The following is a 24,124-nucleotide window of genomic DNA, read 5'->3' on the forward strand; positions in this document are numbered from 1 at the left end:
ATTAACCAACCTAAGAGGACAGGACAGACTTCTTGCCACTTAGGCTGAAAAATCCCTTAGTAATATTCACGATGGGCAGATGGGTGGTTGTATGCTATTCTGAAGGCATCAGCTTTTTTCCTGTGAGAGACCCCATGAGCCCTAACATAAAGCCTTAACAAGAAAGCTTTATTCTAACAAGTACATTTGTTTTAAAATACTCAGATCTAAACTTTAAGCTTAATTACACTGTGCATAAAGTCACCCTAAAGTAACATCTCAACCAGCTTCTTCATTGTCTCTAGAGATGCACACAAGTTCAGTACTTTCACCCTAGCAGGGCACATATATGAACAAGGCTTTTTCTCCCACTCCTGATTTTGAAAGCCATGTTAAATTAGTAAGGTTGCCAACAAAGAAAACATGTTGAGAAGAACAAAGACTCTGAAAACAGGCAGCCACTTCAGAGAGCACAGCTAAAACACTTGTGAAAGTGCAGCTTGAGAAAAATGGAGTTTATAGCTCTGAGTGAAGCCGGCCTCAAGCTTACAATGAAAGATTAAAATCTGTTCATCTAAATCAATTATCCGTCCTGAGCACACATTGTGCACTTGAACCCAACAGTCTGGGGAGGGCTTTGCATCACAGTACACAGTCAGTGACAACACTCATTTCCCCAGCAGCAAGCTACATTTCAGCTTAATAGCTAAAACATTCCCTTGACTATATTCATATCCAAGGCTCCTGCCTCTGCAGCAGCTCCAGAAGAGTTGCACATGAACTCTTTACCTTTGAACCAAAGTGACTAACACTCACACAGAGTTGCTATTCTCCATGCAAGACAACCTAGATTTAAAATGGATACACAGTCACAACAGCATCCCATGGAAATATGCTCTATTGGACTACAGCGATTTTGCAAACTGGCAGAAAATGAGCAAGCATTTAAAAACAGGGATAATCCATCACAATATGCACTTTAAGTATTTACTAAATGTACTTTGGATTGAATTTATTTATAACAACTCAAATGTTCTGGACTTCCATCACTATATTGTGTAAATAAAGTCATACTCTAAGATTCTCATTTCAGCACTATGCTTAGTACTTAATTGAAAGAAAAGGAGCTTTTTTACTTCTACACATGGACAAAGGAGATGATTTCTCAGCAACATGAGTCATTATATTCTTAAATGATAGTTTCCAATCCTACTTCTCAAACTGTAATCTGGTCATATCTCAGTGCCAAATTGTCTCAGATTATTCAAATGCATCATTACTCCCTTGACGCAAATAGTTTAATCCAGTAATTTATCTGGTTTTTTAAATCACTGTAATACTTTTACTATGGGCTTGCACACGTAAACAGTGAATATAAAAGATGACCTGTCTCAATAGATTTTTTTTTAAATAAAATCTCTTGTTCCTTCATGGGTATGTACCAGATGTCCCCTAAATAGTCTCAGCACAACACACCCAGCTCCTCTTTGTCCACAATACATTTCTTGCTCTCCACATTCACTTTCCTCAGCCTGCTCCAGCATCCCTAAATACCAAATGAGTAAGAGGCTGCTGTGAGGGTGGCCAAGTCAAGGATCCCCTTGATCTGGCTGAACAAATGGCACTCCTTGTGTGTACACCTATGTCCATGTCTACAGGTACACAGGACAAACAACTTCGCCATCTCCTCAAGAGATGCTCGGCTTCTGGGGAGAGAGGGCTTGGAAGACAAGCACATCTGATAAATATCTCATTTTCTAGCACAGCCAGGAAAAACAGCCTACAGTCATACAAAATTACATCTTCACATTTCAGACTATTTCATCAATGCCACTAGTTTACTTTAGATTTCAGGCTTGACCTCATCACAATTTGGGAAACTACTGAGGTGGGGAAAAAAGAGACCAAACCATTGCTGCCTGAGTCCACTTTCTGTACTTAGAGGACTTGTCTAGACAGCAAGCACTGTTCTGCATTTCTCACCTCCATCACACGTTTCAAGTTTTCAAAGTGACTCTAAATATAAGATTATGATTCATTTTCATGCACCTGACCCCAGTATGCCTTTCTGGACTAACTGCAAATAGTACAAACCAGACTTTGAATATCACCTGACATGCTGAAAGCCTACAGTCTCTACAAGCCAAGCTTCAACACTCCAACCCCTGTTTAACCCTGCAAAACCAAATACATTAAGCAGGTGTATCTGGGCCCAAGTAAGGGCAGAAGCTGGTCCTGTAGATGAAAACACATTAGCAATGCTATTTATCATGCTCAGCAGAACAAGCACCAGCTCTGCTTCAAAACAGAATAATGGCAATACCAATGGCTGTTACCCCTAGGAGAAAATGGACTCAGTTCCCAGGCAGATCTTTCACTTTGGGGTGGGCTAAAGCGACGCCAGGACAAACACTCATTGTTGTATTCTCCAGTGTTTCCATTTGGCAGCTCTGCCAACGGAGGGGAGTGTTGTTAAAGAAAAAGACATCTTCCCTCCTCACCTCCAACTCCATTTTGCAGAGTGCCTATTTTTAGCCCTCAGTGTACATGCTGAGGTGCACAGCACTACTAGTGTGTAGTAATGGCAGCCACAAACCTGACTGCTTGTTTGTCATCCATCAAGTACTCGCACGGGGTTGCATCGAACTGCAAAAGAGGCTCAAATACAGCTCCAAACTGAAGTCCCAGCCAGCTCCTTGATATTAGTTACTATAGAAACCAGTCCCTCGGCACAGGCGCTCACAGCAGGAAATCATGCAGATTTCAATTTTACATAGTAATAAATGCTGCAGGAGAGGAGAATTTCACAACAATTGCAGGGGCTGATTGTACAAACGCAGACCTCTTCTACCCCACGACACCGCAGATGAACGTGCCCACACACACAATTCCACTGCTCCTAGTTTTGAAGTGGTTTTTCCACAAAGCCTGAGTTGGGATGGCTCCTGGAAAGGTGGTAGCATTTTTCAATGGTTTCATTAGACTGGAAAACATACTCGTTTTTACATGTAAAAAGCCCATGTGAAAACAACTAAACAAACACCAACTGCAAAGCAGTAGGAAGATTTAAGCATGCATATAAGTACAGAGAGTCCAAACATTTCACAGGAAGTACTGCCAGGTCACAACCCAGGGCTCCTTTGGAAACAGCCCATCTTCCTTTCCTTCTCCACCCTGTCCAAAAAAACAACTTGAATGGAGGGCAGGTCACAGATTAATTTGTAGAAAAAAAAAGTTGTAGAAAGCACAAAGACAAGAGGGAGGACTCTGACCCCTGAAATGAAACAGTGAGGTAATGATATTATTTTAACTTTTCAGAAGTAGTTCTACAGGTTGGACTCCATCATGCGTGGGAGTGGAAGACATACAGCACAATACACTATCTTGTCCCAGGCAGACCTATATTTTCTACTGAAATTCAAGAACCAGTGGGGACTCTTCCCTACCTCTCTAAATGAGCCCATAAACCTGAACAGGGCAGGTTTTACTACATCAACCAGGGAAGAAAAGAGCGGGAGGGAACTGCTTCACTGAAGAAAACTAACGTGAAGGGAGGAGGGAAGGGGTGAACAGCTTGCACAGCAACAGGGACAAACATTTGTGCTGGCAACACCCGACAAATCATCAAGCAAACAGAAGGACAAGAAAATGAAGGAAGCTGGTCTATTTTTAAGCAAGACCTCATTATTACCATGAACATGCACTGCTTCCAGAGAAGCAGCAGGTATGCAAACAAGAGATGAATCATCTCGCCGAGTAAATCACCTGGCAGTAGAACACTAGTTTGCATGGACACACACAGAGTGAACATATACCACTACGATCCTGTCACCTACAAAAATGTGTGGAAGAGCATCCTTCTGGGAGGCAGCCTGAATTGTGGAGAGCAAAAAAAAAAAAAAAAACCTGTTAGACAATGCAAATGTCACTGCTGCTTCTGAAAAATTACGTTTGTTACTGCTTTTGTTAATGATTAGACGGAGTCCATTGTTATGGACACTCCACTCACAATTAGTCTGCTGCAGCTTGTAATTTCACTTTTTGTATAGCTCTCTTATGTCATCAGAAACAAACACAGTTTTTGTCCATCCAGGGTAGGAATAGACTGAGGGAATTGGAGAAGACACCCCAAGTGAAAGCATGCATTTTATATCACAGCCTTTGCACAAACTGCCTTGCTGATACAAAGGAACTTCACAAGTAGTTCAAGGACATGTGGACTGGGGTGCAATGGGGTTAACTGCAGGACTCTGGTCAGGTCCACACTCACACCCCTAGAGGTCTGGCAAGAGCTTGCAAGAAGCCAGCTGACAGCACCATAACTGATGTTTCACCAACACTTCTTGGAATCCACAACTGAGGTCACCAACAAAAGGACAACCCCCAAACCTGCACTTCCAGGCAGCTGTGAGGCACAAAGCATGAGGCCAAAGAAGCTCAGCAATGCTCTACAGCCTCTACAGGCTGTTATGGGCAAGGTCCATGAGGAAAAAAGCTCTAGCCTACTTCACAGAAACCTTGCTAAGTCTGAAGCGATTTTTGAATTATCTTCCCACACCACACAGAACTTCCCTTTGTCTCCTATGGCAAATAAAAAAGATACTAAATAAAACTCAATGTGAACAGATCTTCAATCTACCTTTGCTACCTAACTGGTGACTGACTAAAAATAAATAAGAGCTGCAACAACTCTCTTGTAGTGATTACTACAAGATTGTAACTATGTGCCAACTAGTAATTTATCACATCAAAAGGCTGCCTGAATTAGCCTGAAAGGGGATCTCCCACCACAGAAACATGTGCTACACTGGGAAAACCAACCACCAGCCAAAACCTCAGCCTCCACTTTCAAATCCACATCCCACCATCAAAAGGATGCTTTCACATCTTTGATTCTAAACTAATAAATTATCTGAAGGAAATCCTAGAGCTACTTATGGTTTATCCTCATTACTTCCCAAACTAGATGCTTAAGACATTAAAAGTTTGGTTCTATTGCCAAGATTGAGAAAATTCTTTAGAGCTACAAAACCAGTATTTAGTTACTGAAGTGTAGGTGCTCTGCATGAAGACGCCCACAGAGATATAAATTCATCATGTAGCTGGCAACAACAGTCAATCTATCCATTCCAAGCCTGCAGAAAAACCAGGATCTGATAGTCTACCCTCCTAAAAGCAACACAGCTGTAAAGCCAAGGAGAGAGAAAGAACCATGACCAAGTGTATGAAAAATTAACTCTGAGCTGTTGTTCCCCCTCTCCACACTCCCAAAGATTTCCAATTCAGATGATAGTGAGCAGACTTATATTCAGGCATGTGAAAAAAGTCCAGCCACTCCTATCTTAACAAACCAGCCCACTTCTTGGACGAAGTACTAAAGAAGCTTGTTTGCTTCTTCCTCCCTCGCCTTTTTTTTCCTTCCTCATAGAAGCTGGTCTTCTGTTCACATTTTCTATTTAGCACACACAGACACCTGGTGGCTTTACTCCCTTTCCTAACAACATTTCAGTCTCTTAGTAAGCACCTTAGGAAGCTCAAAAAAATACTAGGTTGTAGGGCAAATGCAAACTCTGCTTCTGTGTCACTCTGCACTATACCAAGGGGCATCTGACTATGTAAGTTATTATAGCAATTATTCTTGTCTACTGCCCTGAATATTTCTCCTTAGGTAGGGACAAATCAGCACAAATGTTGTCAAAGACCCTGAGCTAGATTTTGTCTTGACCTCAAGGAAAAAAAATAGGGCACAAACAAATATTTTTTATGCTGCAATGCCTACACTCACCCAAAGAAAAGACAATGGTCATGCTTTACCTGCAGTGCAGCCCTTTCAAGCCACTAAATATAAAATCTAGTCATTAATAACCAAACCACTTCTCTTTTATTTGAGCATTTTAGATGTTCACCCCATTTTGACTGCTCCAGCCAAACAGGCTCACATCAGAAGCAGAGTTCTCAGGATGACACACAAACATGGACTCACATTTGCTACTGGTCTAGAGAAAGACAGGAACATGGAAACAGCCCATAAGACAGCACAGCCTTTGTGATTTTAGTTTTAGCTGTTGTAAAGCAGAACATCCAAGTCCCACTTCTCCAAAAGCAACAGATACGTAATATGCATCCAGTTTCAAAATTATCTGCCAATGATTCTGATTTTGGTGCTGTGTTTTGCATCATCTTCATGAAAACATAATGGAAGACTGAATGGTTCATTTAAATACTTTTCTTCCTGATTATTTTATATATGAAAATTCAGGAAAAAAAGGCCTGGACTGTATTATTTTTCTTCAAAGACTCCACCAGAGGAATAAGGACTTACTACAAAGTCTTACCTTAACTGACAGGAAGTACAAACAAAGGTTTTGCTATTTGAGTATGAGCATCTGAAATTAAAGAGGAGTCAGAAAGACAAAGGAACTGGAAAATGAGAATGCCTTTCCTCCTGTGTCCAGCTTTGTTTTCTCTCTGAAATGAGACACAGATCACCATCACATCTCCCCAGCCTGTAGCCAGGAGCAAAGCAGTCTATTTCAAAAATGTTATACAGCTTTTAGGTCTACTGCAGTAGTGGTGTCTTTCTTCCCCCCAGGCTTCACTTCCATTTGTTTTCCCTCCATGAAAATAAAGTTAATCAAAACCACCTTTCAGTACTGTCCATTACATTCTGCTGTAGCACCAAGACTTTACCATACCTTGGGTCACACTTTGCCATATTTGCAGGGAGTGAGACAGTGGTTCAGGAAGCCTAAGCACACTTCTTTGGCATATCACAGATAATTCCAGCCCTGTGACTCTTCATGCAGCTTGGCACCTTGGAAAACCACTTCAATACATACTATACAGACCCTGGCCAAAATAAAACTGGATCACCCAAACTAAGGACTGTCTGAAGGGGCATTTAACACACTACCTGGAGCAGCATGGATGCAGAGTCTGTCAGGAACACTGATCTGCAGCAAAGGTTCTATTTTAAGCAGTCTTATTAAAAATGAAGAGCAGCCACTGAGTAGTGCCACAGAAGAGCTACCTGACGTAGACACTCACAAATATTAATCAAATTCAATTTTGTAAGTAAAAGTGTTAAACCCTTTAATGAGGACTGAAAAAACTTAGCACTTTTAATCCAGGCACTTCAATGTAGCACTTCTTCCACACTGATATATCCTGCCCATCAAAAGGGTAACATTAGAATTACTAAGTTGATTTTGGTACCCTGCTGCTGTTGCATGCCATGCAGGCACAGGCTGAGTTTTGCTTCCACATCTACTCAGTGCCCTTGGTAGCTGGTTGACTATCCACAGTATACTCCCCAATCTCAAACCCCTCACTCCAGCAGAGAGGTTCTCCCATTCAAGTGGAATTTTCTGCACACTGCATTGCCTTAAAATCCTCTCCGACATCTGTAAAACGCAAGAGCTGGAAAACATACTAGATGTCAGAATTACCAAAGGCAGGGAAAACATACTCTAGTAGCACTTGCCAAGAGGGAACTTCAAAGAGCATTACAATCCATGGAATCCAACTGGCCAGAGAAAGTTGTGTGATACACTGACACCCTCTTGAAGTGATTTAACTAATCTGCTAATATCAAACACACCTATGTATATGCAAACCCCTTCAATATGAATGAAAAACAAGAAACCACAAGACTTGAGTATCAGCTGCCTCGTTAACAATCTCACTTTGAAGATCAATTTAAGCTTGGGTAAATCAAAGCTTTTAGATCATCTTTCCATAAATTTTAATTTACACCTGTGCAGATGCAGGTAGGCAAGGTTGGGGCAGGGTTTTATCCACGGAAGCTGCTGATGGTGTATTAAGTGGATACAGCAGAAGCGTGCGTATCTTCACATTAATCTCCCTCATAACACAAGGAGGATAGTTACTTTTCACACCTACTTTTTCAAGTTCCTGAGCTCTAGTACTTATCTACAAAAATAATTCAAATGCAGCAGAGGCAGAAGATGACTAGCATACAAAAAACAAAGCCATTTACGCATGTCCTTTTACATACTGTTGAAAGTCAACTTATAAACATATATCACATATAAATGCAGAGTATTTGGGATGGGCACTTCTTGCCTTCATAAGAGAATATATTTTTATTGCACAAATAATCAGATGAATAGAAACTAAATGAAATTAGACTTCAATTTCTTCCATGCTTCAGTTAGAACTGATGGAGGTAAAAACATTCAGTATCTCAAATATTGAAAGAAATAAGCCATGTAAGAAAAGCGTGAACTAAAACTCATGAGCATACATCTCCCCAAAAGGAAACTTAACTTTTTAAGGTATTCAAGAGTTATTATGACACTTTTTAAGTTATATTAAGGATTCAAAGGTACCCTATAGTACCTCATTCATTTAATATTTTGTAAGCATTCTCTTCAACAATCATAATGAGAGATAAGACAGATTCCACTGCAGACTACGGAGTTCTGCTGGGCTGTATGCCAAACAGATGCAGCTTGACTAACAAAAACTGCTACATAGATGTCTCTGTTTTGTCAGAGCTTAAAATTCAAAACATCTGAAGGAATTTCGTTTTCAAAAATCAGCACACACTGCTATACAGCTAATATTACTTTAAATTAGCAACATAACTTGACAATCTCCCCCATTCTCAGATGGCCAGACTCACAAAAACCCAAGATTTTGGTGATACATGCATCAGAACTACTTTCCCTGTGCTTTCCCTTGTCAGGCTAAAATCGAAGCATTGAACTGAGGAAAAAAAGAGACAGCTTTGGGTTGATGCACATCTAAATGCAGAGACAGAAAAGGAGGATGCAAAAGCTGAAATGAGGTGGTTGGGAAATTAATTTGTGTATTGAGTCACCACAAAACATCAGGTACTTCACATTATGGGTTTTTCCTACTTTAGAAGCTACAAAGGGAAGAAAATACAGCAAAGTACAGGTTATCTGATTCATCCAATCATAGGTTTTACCAACAGACAGAGCTCCAATTATGCCTTCTATCTGAGCTCCAGATGGGAACGTGAAGATTAACATCGCTACCACTGCAGGATTAGAAGGAAGTTAAATGGCATGAAGAGAACGATGCACCTAAAGACAAAGACAGTGCTTGGGAACAGCAGTACACAAGGTAAGGATACCAGCTGGAACACAGACTGGCAATGATGGAAATTAGCCCTCATTCTTGAGCACTTGGTGACTGAAAGGAGATGGTCTCCCCTTGCATGTGTGTAGACATGTGTATCCACACAAACACTTTTTCTTCTTTCAAAGCTAATGCTGATGCAAACTGATTAAAGAGTAGCCAGAGTTCTTCTGTTGACTGATAAAACACTTTCATCAGCCAGATCAGCGAGTCTTAAAATAACAGGCTACTTTCTATAGAACTACAAGCAATTACAAATTAAAGGCAGCACCCAGCTTGACAACACTTCAGTCATCCTACAAGGAACTAACGCTGTCCCTCCAGAGCAGGCACCTGCTTCAGCATTTTTATATACAGTTAGTTCCCAGAACAAGCTCATGCAATGATAAACCAGCCTCATGATGTATAATACACCAACATCCCTGCCTCTGTCATGGGAAGTGCTACACAAGTCTCATATATCCCCAGCAACTGAACATGAACCTGTCTGACTTTGGTTAATCTGTTAACTGTAAACTTTGGTTCATCTGTTAACCCTCTAAACAGTATGAAACTTAGCCAGATGTTCGATTAGACAATTAGACATAATTTTATAAACTGGGTAAGTAACAGGCAAAATGTAAGAAAGAATTTTTTACTTTAGGTAACCCCTCAAAGGGAAAACTGAGAGCCTGTTAAAATTCCCACATCGAAGAAGAATTTGCTCTGTTTCAGTTTTGGAATAGAATTCTTTATACTGACAGCAAAATACATTTTTTACTGAATTGTGCCCTCATAAGTCATAGGGACTTTTGCCATAACCTTCCCTGGGGACAGGTGTTTATCACTGTCCATAGCAAGGTAAAATGCTCTGTATTTGTTAAACAATCAAGGTGCAACCTCAGAGATAAACCTGAAAGGGCACAAATGCAGGTTGGGTTGGGAGGGGAGGCAGATCAGAACCACCAGCTAACTTGGAGCTTTGATTCATTGCCTAGAACATCATTTTCTAAAAATAAAACCAAAATTCCCTTCTATCCCTTCAGTCAGGGAAGGCAGAAGACAGAACAGAGGAGCTATACAAACTTGGCATGCCTGGATTCACAGAGCTCCTTTTGTAAAGGATGTGTTCGAAGAGATAAGAGACAAGACACAACACAGCAGAAAGTGTAAAATACCCTTCAAATACCCACACAAGTCATTTTTGTTTGAGAGTGGGAAAGTTTCAGTCATTCTGGTATCTCAATGGAACTCCTATAAGCTTGCCAGCATAGCTAGAAGAAAAGTCTCAAGGATTTTGGTAGTTCACTTTGTTTCCCCTTGGGGAAGGCAGAAGAAAGAGAAGAGAACATGCTTGAAGGAAGGACATGTCAGAAATCCAAGTTAAGTTCTGCCTTGGGTCTCATGCGTAGTTTATTCCACTTTTGTCATGTTTATTATTTTATGTGAGTAGATAACCTGCAATTTACAGTAGGCATGCATGTAATGAGGAACTTCTTATCAGAATGGAAATATTTGCTTTAGACAGGAAAAAGAAGTATTCTTCCCACTTGTCACTCTATGACTACTCACTCCAGCAGCTGCTACTGCTCCTGTTAGCCAGAGAGGGAAGTCTGAGCTTGCACTCTGCCAATGGGAATGAACACCTTTCATGTCCGCAATATTACTTTTTTACTCTCTAAGTCAAATTCCAACAGTACATTAGGACTTTAAAAAAAAATACCACACAGCCTTTGAGGTTAGAGGTGACCAAGAGCTGCTCCCTCAGCAGTGATTTATTTGCAGTCTGGATTTACTCTTCAGCAGCAGTCCAAGGACAGTGACCATGGGGAATGCCCTACACCACTGCAGGACATCTGCACACAATGCCTTGGTCACTGGGCACCCAGCATCACAGAGAAGCAGCCTTTTGTCTCCTTCCAACTCAGCAGTCTGGAAAGAATGCCAGCTGCACTATTTTGGCTCTCCATACTCACCAGTAAACTGAGACTGCTACCCAGAGAAGCCCACAGCCCAGGAAAATTCAGTTTGACCAAGACCATCCGACTTAAGGGGGAAGGACAAGCAAAGTCTTTGCTCAAAGATATAAGTACAGGTCACTGTCATCATTACTGGCAGACCCCAAAGGCTATAGCATCAGCCAGTATCTCCAGAAGCCCTACAATTATTTATTCCAGCTGAGCATCAAGCCTCTTAGATTTACACAAGGTACAGAAGTGTCAGTGAATACAGATTTCTGTAAATCTTGCTTTTTAAAACATTATTCATCAACGTATAATTCAAATGGTAATTAAGAAGTGTTCACATGATTGATGACACATTTAAATTGCAGGTTTACAGCTCTTTTTTTCAGTAAAGACAACTTCCTTTTTCACGTGCCACTTTTTCGAAGTGCAAGTCCATCTAACAGATGTCTCACAGATCTGCTTGTCAATGTAACAAGTTAAGACTCCTTTTTATTACGACAAATGCTATAAACCACACAGCATTCTGTTAAACTCAATATTGACACATCTGCTTACCACGTGTATTAGTAGCCATGTCAGCCACTTTCTGAAAGGCATCCAAAAAGGCAGCAGCTGCTACTACTGTCGTCCTGAAATGCATACAGATAACAAAACATTAGCAGTGTCTCATTGATGCCTATTTAATTACTGCCAAAAACATTTAGGCTTATAAAGAATAACACTGTGAACTTGCAGAGGCCACAAAAAGTATTCTCTTTTATATCTGAACTTAGCCTTTTCCCTCCTTCATTTCTTAATCCCTTCCTCGCTTTGTGTTAGCACTATGGACTTGGAGGCAGTCACGCTAATTCCATGCTGAGAACTGCACAGGACAGGTGCTGTTTCAAAAGAGCACAGCCACCCTCCTTCTAGCTGATTTCCTCTGATGAACTAATATTAAGCAGTCAAACATGAAAAACAAATCTAACACACATTATACTTCACCCATTAGTGAACAAATTACAGCCACTGCTATTTTCAGGGAACATGTGTATTTTAAGAACAAACGTGCTAGAACTTCCTTTTATCTAGGATCTTGGCCCAGCAATTTCCTGTATTTTTCACATGGGGAGCATGAGCATCTCTTGAAACAGAAAATTTCTTGGAAATCAGACAAAAAACAAAACAACTCAAACTCACAAAAACCACCAATCCCCAAACCCCCAAAATAAACAAAACCCCTTTTCGATCTAGTGCTCCTCCAAGCAGGACCCTTCCTGAGAGGTAAACCAGCAACCTCAGACTTGACAACCCAAAGTGTCAACCTCACTAGCCCCATCTCCTTCCATGTTTGGAAAGCCCCCACAGACCCCACATGTGCTCAAGTGGACAGCAAACGTGAGTTACAATTTTCCAGACACGTTTGTTCTAGATAAGCATGCCCCAGAGCCCTGAACACCTCAGGTCAGTCCTGATTTCTGAAGGTTTATAGTCTGGTTGACCCAATTAAAGGGAAAGTAGGCCAGGGCTCTACAGGTAAAGCACAATTGTGTCCTCTTCACAGTTACTTCATGGTTCTGTTTCTGCACATCTTTCTTACAGTAACTCTGATTTTCTCTCCTGATGGTGTAAGTCAGCCTTTTCAAGCAAAATCCAGAACAGGGACTATCATAGTCACCTTGTTTCAAGAGCTCCTTGCTAGCCTCAAAAAACCCAGTAGACCTGCAGGGAAGCTGATTCTTGGCCAGAAAGACCACAGGACTGCTTAATTAGGTCAGATTTTATGCAAGTCTCACTCCAAATATCCTCAAGGTAGAGAGGACATAACTGGCAGCACAGTAAATGACCTACTGACAGCACAAAAGATTTGAACACACACAGAAAAAAAACAGCCCAGGCGTGAGAGGACCAAGCAAATGCATAAGGACTCTCCACATGCCCAGGAGATTAAAGGGAGGGCAAGCCCCCCACCCTGACAGCTAGCTAGCAATACTGGGCCCTGGAACCAGAAAATCTTTTCTAAAATTTTCCTTAATGCTGTTGGTGATGTTCATCTTCCAAACTTGTGGGTCACACTGTTATTCATGTACTATGCTGTTAATTATTAATTATATTGCTAATAATGAAGCTCCATTTCCCCAGTAACAAGATCCAGAAAGACCTGGCTCCAGCTCAAATGACATCTGCTGTCCTTTATCAGAGCACACAGAAATGAAACAGCAGCAAAAGGTTCACATTTGCTAGAAACAAACAGCAAATCCTCGAACACAGGCTTTCAAGCTGCCTGCTTGCATGTTCCTGTAGCACTGCACTAACTGAATGCAACACCACAGGACTGGCAAATAAACAAAACTATGCCTCGTGCCATCCCAAAGGCCTGTGTTTGAAGAGTACAAAAGGCTAGGAAAGTTCTCCATTTCTTTTCTTTCTCTACTTCCTCTGCATCTTCCAGCCTCACTGTGACATGATTGCTGGAAAAGGGAAAGAACCACATGCAAGTGTGGTATGTTAGACATGGTGCAGGAGAACAGCATAGTCCAGCTGTTTATGGTAAATGAAGTTAACCCCCAGTTTCTTTGGGAATGGTTCATAATGCAACAAAAGCAGCCAGCCAGTAACCTGTTACACTACAGCTGCTGGGGAAAAAACCTGGTGCTTTGTAGAGCAGAGAGGAGACTCTGGTTTGGGGAGAGTTGTGAGGAAATGGAGTTTGTATTTGTATTAGCAGAAATGAATTTTACAAAGGAATGAATTCTAGAGGTAGAATTGGTCTGAGTGTGATTTCTGCCATATATTAAAAAAATCCAGAATGCCATTTTCAAAGTATGCCCCAAATCCTTAAGTTGTAATCATCAGCAATGTATGATCCAGCAAAGCAATTCCCTTCATTTTTAAGTCAGAAGAAAATGCGGTTAAGGCTCCTAAAGATTTTTTAATATTTTGAGCCCTCTCCCAACAGAACCCCTCTGTATTCTATACTAATAAAAAGGAGAACATAGACGTAACTCCATATGTCTTCTCACTGAACAACAATAATCTTTCCAATTTTTCATCAAAATCCATGAAATTTAGCTCATTTTATATTTATTATGCATAGCTGGTGACATACTGTGAATTTTCCTAAATACATTAAAACACCAATGGCAGTATTTAAAAAATTACATGCAGGTGTTGAATAAGAAATATGCACAATTTTACTAGGACCTACTTAGAAAATTATCCTTGAAAAAGCTTTATTTAATCTTAATGTTTGCACATCCAAGGAACTGTAGGGGATCTTGACTGTGTAACATAAAACTTACCGAAGCTGAGACTGCAGTTTCCCAGCTTTATTTATAAAATCTTCCCACACTGGATAACTTCCCTGCAAGAAAAACAAAACACAGTAAGGAACACTTAATTTGAGCACTGTGATTTTAATACTACAGATCAAATTAAACTAGATGCAAAACAGTAACTAAAACTGTACTAAATCCTAATCCATGAACACCAAAATCGACTGCTTCTGAAACCAGATTAAACATTAGTCCTCTGATGAGGCTTTACAGTTTTTCTAAATAGAAACACTGGGCAAGAGGGATTTCAACTGAAGCAGAAAAAAGAAATGCATGCCTTTGGACGGATACAGCAAAAACCAAGCCCATTCAAAGCAGGGTACTAGTATATTGCAACAGCATGTACAGAGAAGCTCCCAAAACCAAAGACAGCATCACAGTTGCTCTTTACCAACTGATCATCTGTGTTTTTTCCAGGTTCAGAGCCTGTAAAACAAAAGTGTGACTTGACCAAGAGAGCACCTCAAGCACTGCCTCAAGATAACTCTGTAATCGGACACAGAAAAGCACTGTCACAGCTCAAGACAATCAACTTTCCCAACAGCTGCTTTGCCACTGCAAGACCTATTTCCAAAACAGTCAAAAGCCTTGGAGACAGTTTCTGAATTGAAGCTGATAGAACAGCGTGGCATTGAGTGTATACAAAGTGCTTAAGAAGGTTTAATTCTTCCTGACCTCAAGTTTCCTGTAGAATTTCCCCCATTTTTTAAAATTGGATTAAAACCCAAGGTTTTACTTAGAATATGGACACAAAGTACTCTTGCAAGTCCTGATTTTTATCTGCCAAACTTAAAAAAAAAGATTTTTTTTTTTTAGACTGAAACTGCTCTCTGCAGAGCAAGCACAAATTTTCCACTAACAGCAAAAATATGGTAGAAAGAAACCTCAAAATTTCTCTTTGATTGGAGTCTGGAGAGTAAAATAAAATATCCCTGCTTCCTTTAATAAAGGTATAAGACTTGCTGTTACCAGAGCAACAACACAATAAAACCCAGATAAGGCAGATCCTCAAGGCTAACATTACCCCAGCCCTGACTGGAAGAGGTTGCAAGTAAGTGCAGTTGCTTGTAGCAAACTCAATCCTCCCTTACAAACTGGTCTGAATTTTCTAAGTAAACCAAAATCCACAGCTCACACTGCCATGAGAGACAGTGTTTTATTTTCAGGACAAAGATAGGCCCTTCCCCAAAAGCTGTCAGACAAATTCCAGCTCCTCAGTACACCCTGGCAAGGTAGCTCCCAGACACCTGCAGAGAAGCCTATTAGTACTTTATTCTGTATTTTTCAGCAAGATTTTTGCTAAAAGGAAAAAAAAAAAAAGAAAAAAAAAAAAAAGGAAAATACCTCAAGCAATGTAAAACAGGTACTCATAAAACCTTGCTATACCCTACACATGGCAGAGCCAGCAGTAAATACAGACAGGGAAAGAGAGAATAAGAGTTATCTGGGTGGGAAGACCTAGCATATAAAGCGCTTTGTGCTAAGCAAAAAACTGTCAGACATTTTAAAAATCAAAGAAACCCTATTATTTAAAAGAGGCAAAAAATGCTATTTCCTTAAACCTATTAGTCTTACTGCAATCCCTACTCTGAAGCCCGTCTCCCACTGTCACCTGCACGTCACGCATGCATTATGCATGTGTGTGCCAGGAGCCCTGAAAGCCCTGACAATCACCAGCAGGGCCCAAGGCTTTACAGATTCTCCAGCAAAATGCTAGCAGGCTACCAGAGGATACCAAAGCAGCCTGATTATGTTTCCATCTCACTGGTGTATTATCCAGCTAAATACACCTGATGGCACAGGGGAGATTGACACCAGCCCTGCATTCAGCCGCTTCCCAGGGAAGCCTAAGACACGCCTATCAAAACACAGCTCAGTAAGAAACTTCCCCCACTTCTTTATTTTTTTTTTTTTGTGGTCAGCCACAATTTAAAAAAGCAAAATGGAAAGCAAAATTGAGAAAGTCAAATATGTCCACAGCTGTTTAGTTCTTGTCTATAAAAATGCTGTTTTCCTCAAACAAGCTGTAATAGCTCACTTAATAATTAACAATAGTTAGCTGCATTTGTTTGGTTGAAATCAATGCAGTTGTTTACTATATAGTGGCCAAGCACCTGATCTCATTTCAGACAGTAGAAAAATAGAGTTTTTGGGGGCTTATATTTAATGTCACTGAATTAATACCTTAGCTGGTGGATTTTGTCAGAGGTCTTTTTTTGCTTGTTTTTGAATTTTTAAAGAAAAACTTCCAGCAGTTTTACATCAGTGATATGAAGTCCTGCATTATCTGCTCAACTTGCCATATTTTGATCTCACTAATAAACTCAGCTGACAATAAGAGTCATGTACTTCATCTGGGTTCCAGAATAATTTGCTCTCACTTTTCCCTGCTGAAGCCACATCCACAAGCTCATCTCTCCCTCAGATCATCAAGTCACACACTAAATTGCACCACTCCTTTCAGCTTTTCCAAAGAACATTTCCACCACCATATCCCTGCTGAAACCAAAACCCCCTTCATTTCCACCTACAGCAGAAGTGCTCAACACCTACCCCTTCACAAGACCAAATAACCAGGGGTTTATCTCAACTCCAGCACCTAGGAAGCAAGGAAGCGTTTAAGTGACACCTGTGGGGACAAGCCAAGGAGATGGCAGGAATTAAACTGGTGCTGTAAATCTGCACAGCACCAGTGCCCTGAGCAGCAGCTCCTTCTCCAAGATCTCTTCTCCTGGAGCACAGCAGCTCCACTGCCTCTCACCTCCAGCAACTGTTCTTGCTGCTGTCAAAGCAGCGTCAAGAGAAATGTTACTGTTGTGAAAAACACACACATCCTTGATTCGACATCCATTACTTTCTCAATTTAAACACAAAGAAACAGCAGGTGGAATTCTATGTCTTTGTCCAAGACATGCTTTTGTGACATAAAGCCTCTTCTGAAGAGTAACAACACGCTATTTTTAATGCTGCCTCTCCCAGAGCTTCCTCAGCTACCCCTGCAATTTCCAATTTCAGCTGGCTGATAAAGAAAATAATTTTTCCCCTTTTAAATGTCAGGGTTACTCTGGTCTGGTGTTATCTATCAAAGCAGGAGCTTCCCCCAGGTCCAGCCAAGCTTAGGGAAGAGCCACGGCAAGATTCTGGGTCACAAATTCCCATAGCTCCTCATGGATTAAGCCAGGGATTGATTACAGTGAGGGCTTGTTTGAATACTTTTCTTAAAAATTGTTGCAGGGTTAATCCAAGGACTATTTCCCCCAAAATAACTTTGTGCCCAATTATTTCTCAGTCATCGAAGGCAGAAATTTGACCTGTCCTCCACGCAATGGGTGCTTCCTACTGCCTTATGACACTCCATGGGATCAGGGCCCCCGGAGTTCCTCACTGGGGCTGAGCTGCCTGCCCAGCATGTCACCAGTAAGCTGCAGCATGCCATTATCCTACCCCATTGCTTAATTAGTGGGCTTATAGGTGATTAGTCACCTGATCCCACAGCCCAGCTCCTGCTAATCTACGCCAAACACAGGCAGGGAAAACACGGAGAACACCTTTCTGCCTCGGGGCTGAGAAACAAGCCGGTGCCTCGTGCCTGTCACTCAGGTAGCCATCCGCAATTAGGGACATGAAACAACTTCCCCCAGGGACAGCGAGTGCGTCTGGAAGTGCCAGACACCAACAAACACCCAGACCTGGGCGGAGCGCAGCAGAGCCAGGAGCCTGCACAGCTCGGGACTGCCACGGGGAAAAGGGTGGACCATCATCATCCGGGGAAATCCCATCCCACACCCACGGACACAGGTCTTGATTTTCGTCCACCTTCCTCACCATTCACGTCTGTTTTTATTGGCAATAAATTTTATCTTCTCCATGAGGTCTGGTTTGCTCGTGACAATAACTGTAAGTGATTTCTGTGTCTTTGTCGCAATCACTCAGTTTTTTCTTACTGTTTTCCCCCTCATCCCATTGAGGAAGAATAGATAAAAAGCAGCTGGCCAAGATCAGCCCACCACACCAGGGAAGAGCAGGAAATTATCACCAAGACGCAGCTTTGGAAAAAGAATTCAAGCCTTGAGTGGAATTTTTTTTTTTTTTTTGTGAACCAGCACAACCACCCTACATAAACACAACTCTAAAAAAGATTTATGGAACATAGTTTTTCCCTTCCTTTCAGGCCAGTGATCCCACACCTGAAGTGAGAAGAGACAAATGAGAAACTCAATGATTTCTCAACAAAAGAAAGGTAGACTTGCAGCTAAAGATCATATTTACTGAAACTGTTATTGATGACATCTAATGGCAAGAATAGGAACCCAGATTGTTGAATCTAAGATTACAACTTGAATATCAGCAGCCTTGACAGTTTTAAAATGTTCTGTCACTCTTTCTGCCATGAAGTTGTGATTCTTCTTTTCCCATTAAGCAAAAAGACACTTAATTTATTAATTTATTTCCATGTACCCCAATTCCCACAGACAAGACTCATTCCATTCTCAAAACTCCTTGACAATGTTGTTCTAAGTGCTTCCATTTATCAGAAAGGCTTTGCAGCCCTATCACCAGCTCTTGCTGGGACATCAAGCAGAATGGCAGCAGTAACAGTTTGGAATCTTGTTCAGCAAGATTTGAACAGCAACAATGCATCTAAACTTCTGGGGCAGGGGGAAGAGACAGGGAGGTGCTCTCCAGTAAAGCAAATCCAGAACCTAATTTTGGCTGTTTCAGCCAGAGAGGTAACAGAGAAAGGAGCCAGGCAAGAGCAGTGCTTTGGTTTTATCTCAAGGGTTATCAAACCAAGAGCTGTATGCCTTCCAGGAAAGTACTAACAATGACTAACTGCAAGACTTCAGTGAAATGGAAAAAAAACAACTACACAGGCTACAGAAGTTAGAACTTCTCCACCTCAGTTCTGTTGTTCAGCTATGATAAGCTAAAAAGCTGAGTCCCCAACACACAACAGTGTGTAGCTCCACACCCTAGTAAAACATCCAAATGCCATACATCTATTTTTGGAACAGAAATTGTAACTTGGATTGTGCATGTGTCCTCCTTACCCCGCCAAAGTAAATTATGCTGGAAACAAAAGATTTCTTTTTATATTTTTACCAGATAACAGAATCACAAGGATTATTATGAATGCCTCATTTCTGTGGCATTCACTACACTACCTCCAGTAGTAAAGAGACTTTATTGTGCTAAACACTACACAAGGTCACAGATGTTACGCACAACAAATGCCAATCAGCAAGTATGGTTTGCACAGAGAGACTACCACTTTTCCAGAGTCCTTTAACAGACAAAACCAGGAAAGAGTGGAGGGGAAGAAGACAGGAAAACAATCAACAGTCTGAAAGAAAAAGAAGGAGGGAAATTTAAAAAAAAAGGGTTCCAGGTTCCAGGCGCAGATGTCTCAACACATTGGAAGACACAATGGTTGACAGTCAGTTTCCCTCCTCAAATTTGGCACTTGGCACTGCAAGTTCTTCCTCTTTTCTAAAAGAATCAATAGTCAGCAGGGTGAAAGAGCACTTGGCCAGCCATAACTGCAAGAGTTGCAAAGTGCTACCAAACACCAATACATCCTCTGTACAATCCACTCATTTAACCAAGTCCATGACTCATGGACAGGACTGCCTAGACCCTTAGCAAGTCATAAAACTCTTGCAACATACAGGTGAGCACAGAATCAGCACCATCTCACCTGAAGATCATAACTGCTTTTCTCCATCAAAAAAACTCTGCTTGTTGGCTTTGCCTCTTTCTACTCTGAAAAACATCAAGAGCCCATCTCAGGAATGTTTCTAAGCTGCACCTAAAGTCTCAAATCTTTCAACACATTGAAACAGGATTTTTGCTGGCAAGAGAGACTTCACTCATAATGACACAGAGGTGCACACAAAACCTATTCCACTACTCCTTTGGTATTACCCACCTCATTTCAAATGCACAGAATCACAGAAGGGCTTGAGTTAGAAGGGACATTTAATGATCATCTAGTCCATGAGCAGGAATATCTTTTACTAAATCAGCTTGTTCTCAGCCCCATCCAAACTGAACATGAGCACTTCCAATGATGGAGAATCCACAAGTTTTCTGGGCAACCTTTTTCACTGTCTTACCACCTTTACTGTACAATAAATCAATTTGTGTCCAATCTAAATCTACCCTGTCTACTCCCTATTCCTTATATTCAGAATGAGAATTCAGTTAGACAAGTCCCAGTCCTGATTTCAAGAGCATCCCACAGTCTGAAGCTGTCCATCATCTCTTTTCCAGTGGTGCAGGAAAAGAAACAATCAGTTTGGCTTCAGCAGAGAAGTTTCAGATTGCACAACCCATCCAACTATGAGACCAGGTACGGGCAACCCTGAAAGGTGGGGCAGCTTCCTTTCACTGGAACTCTTTCAGGAAGAGTAACACATTTGTATAGAGGTCTTGCAGAAACACTCCCACAAGGCAAGGAAGGGATGACCTGAACTTCAACGTCCCATCTGTGTGTCTAAGTGAAAGAGGCTGCCCTGCATAGGGGAAGCTTGATCTGAGCTCCACCAGCAAAAGGGACTCTCACCTTGTGCTGGGCCAGGAGTGAAAAGGCATCAACAGCAAAAGACATTAACTTCATGGGATTTCACAGCAAGAACACACACATTACTGAATGAAGGAGCAGACAGGTACAGACTCAGGGTCTGAGAGATTATAGTGCATGCAGGTGAAAGTAAAAGAACACCAAAGAGCAGAATTATATGTCATTTAACCAGTAACTATCCTTCAGGAAAAAAAGCAGGGCTAATTAAAATCACAGCCTTGTATCCATACATTTACTTCCATTATTTCTGCCTCTTGTTTAGGGAATGGCAGATTAGAAACTGGTTTCCCTCAGCATGCAGAGTACAAACAGGCATGCCAACTTTGCTTTTCAAGGCAATGCATTATCACAACATTGAAAATTATGCAACAAAACACTACTGAAGACACCTCACACACTATTAAAAAAACTCTCAACTGGGTATTTCTTCAATGTATCACAGTATTTTCAAAACTGTTACATTTTTAGTTTAAATAGTACATTAGCACAATAAAGAAAACAGATAATGACACAAAAAAAAAAATCAAGACTAAAATCCAGTTAGGAAAGTCCAGAAATGGGTATTTACACCACTGAGGTAAAAAAACCCAAACAACAGCAACGACAACACAGATACCCATCTTTTTCTACATTCTCAAACCACCTGAAGAACTCTAAAGAATGCCCAGTTCCCTTAGCAGCAGCACTGAAATGCAGCACTACTTTGCAAGAACACACATATTTATTAGATCTCACTAATCATTTAAAGGGGGAGGTAGCAAGTCGGATTATTAAGTCTGGTACCATTCTGTTGTCAGAGCTCTGGAGTCTTTAATTTGTATTATAATAACGCCTGCACTGCGTTAGCCCATGCTTAAACATCCCCAGTGGAGGATACCAGCTGCTCTGTGGTTGTGACTCCAACCTGTAGTGCAGCAAGGACCCGTGAAAACTCATCCTGGCTTACAAATCCAACTCGTGAGCCTCCTTCTGTGTCAATAGGGACCACATCAAATCTCTACTGTCCACAGTTCAGTTTCATGGTTTGTAAGATGAAGAAATTCAGCTCCAAAGCAGCCACTTCATGGTTTAAATCCAAGATTGGGTAATTAGCAAACAAAAGTTAGACTCATACTGTGAGAAAATACATCATGCATAAACATACAGTCTCTCCTTCTCTAAACATAGGAAGTTATTCAAAAGACATGGGGGGCGGTGGGAAACAACTAGCCACAGCTTCTAGAGACCTTTTATCCCATGCCACATCAAAAAAGCTGGACATTAAGTAGTCTTCCAGAGGAAACATTTAGTTCCACATTGTTCACTGCAGGTCTGAACAAGTTTGCAAGCCTGAATAGCAGATTTCTCCTCAGAGACTCATCAATACCGCCTTTCATCCACTCAATCATTAAATGGCCACTGTACATACTCAGCAGCTATTTTCTAAACCCACAATATTTCAGCTGGATCAAAACTAAGATAATTAAAATATTAGGAGGCAGTCAGTCAAGTTAATACCTACACAGGACAGGCTCAAACCAACAGCCCTGTGTTGGTAATGGCACCAACACCACTGGGGTCTCATCACTTCTTTCCAAGCAAACAGAAACCCTAATTTATGACCATCCACTCAACACAATCTCCATCCCACAAGCAGTCAATCTCCAGGACCCAAACTACTGGGTCCAAAACAAGCACTTCAATTTACCAGAAAATCATCTACTGGGAGAAAGGTAGCAGCTAGGTATCCAAGGTTTTAATGCTTATTGAGCTTTGCCTCATGGCAGACAGCAAAGTGCAAGTAAGCTTATTGCAGGCTACTTTCTTTCCATTTTACTCATGAGAAGATAAATAATCCCTTTCAAGCTCCAAATGAGACCCTTGGTTTGCTCATGGGAAATGAAAATCCATGTGGTTTGCTCACGGATGGTTAGGACACATCACAAATACAGCTTTATTAACAAAAAATTTCAAATTATGCCTTTACCCAGAGGGCTTCAGAGACATTACAAAGCACACATGTGACTTCTGTGGCAAAAAAAAAAAAAAAGTTTACGTGGAAGACAAAATGAGAACAAATGTGAACCTTTCTGTACCGTTAACCAAGTGTCTCCAGTCACACACCCACCAGTAGTAGTGTACACACCAACACAGGCTTACTCTTGCAAGAATGGTTTGTTATAGGATGACTGTACTACAGCTAGCATCCTAGAATTCAAATCAACTACCTATCACTTACAGTTGTTGACCAGAACACTGAAAAGTTCACACAAAACCCCACAAGACACAAAGTCTTCATGATCAACCAGTTTATGGTTAAGATGTTCCAGTCAGGCTTCTCCACTAAAAACTAAGAGAGGCCCTGCAGTTTCAGTTGCAGGAGAGGAGTTCAGGACACTTCTGTTGAGAATTTATCAGTCATTTTTAGATGTCATCTCTTCTGCCTGCAAACACCAGGTTATCACAGGAGTGAACAGCAACACGTGTTAATCAGTAAAAACAAAGTCGTGTGTATGTGAAGATAGAAACCTATTACGTAAACTGGGAGCTTAAACAACATCCCCTCATTAACTCCATATTGTAGAGGCACCCAATTTCTTCTTGTCCTAGGGGAAGGGAGTAGAAGTCACTAAACCTGCAGCCATAGCTTGCTTTTCTGTAAAATGGGAGCCATTCTTTGGAGCCAAGTCACACAGAGAGCACTTTGAAGATGAAAGCTGCTATGGTCTTAGCCACAAAGCTACCAGACATTTTGTCTCCAATCCTTCCAAACATCTTGGCGTTCAAGCTATCTCAGCCCAGCAGGAAGAAGTCAATCAATGTCCTTAAAGGTCAGCATGGATCCCAGCAAACAAAGTAGTGCTTGGCACCTTATAATATCAAGGTAGACATAATTTTCAAATTGAAAATGTACCCTTGAAGAGGAAAATGCGTTTCTATATATGCAGCCTAAAGAGACTACTTTATTGTGAAGAGGAACCTCTTTACGATACTAACTCAAACTTCTCTGTTCATCTTTGCACGCTCTGAAGCAGACCAAAAAGCGTTTTTAGAGATAGTTCCTATTTTGCTTTCTGCGTGTCTTCAAGACCACACTGTCTTTGGGTAGACCAGGAACCTTAGAAATGATCTTCAGAAGTTGAAAACACATAGACTGCTATGCAGAAGATGCTGTTCACAGATTCACAAGAATA

At 41.1% G+C, this 24,124-nt stretch overlaps 1 protein-coding gene across 10 annotated transcripts in view; it reads right to left on the minus strand.

Moving 5' to 3' along the window:
* Nucleotides 1-24,124, minus strand: part of MTSS1 (MTSS I-BAR domain containing 1) — a 125,364-nt gene that overhangs the window by 94,070 nt on the left and 7,170 nt on the right. For all 10 annotated transcript variants that reach the window (XM_033065987.1, XM_033066003.1, XM_033065935.1 and 7 more), the window contains exons 2-3: nt 14,336-14,397; nt 11,610-11,683 (exon numbers count right to left, since the gene is read on the minus strand). In XM_033065987.1, coding sequence (XP_032921878.1) covers nt 11,610-11,683; nt 14,336-14,397 — 136 coding nt within the window. The remainder of the gene's footprint in view (nt 1-11,609; nt 11,684-14,335; nt 14,398-24,124) is intronic.

The sequence above is a fragment of the Catharus ustulatus genome, chromosome 1 (assembly GCF_009819885.2).
Source record: "Catharus ustulatus isolate bCatUst1 chromosome 1, bCatUst1.pri.v2, whole genome shotgun sequence".
In the NCBI taxonomy this organism is placed as follows: domain Eukaryota; kingdom Metazoa; phylum Chordata; class Aves; order Passeriformes; family Turdidae; genus Catharus; species Catharus ustulatus.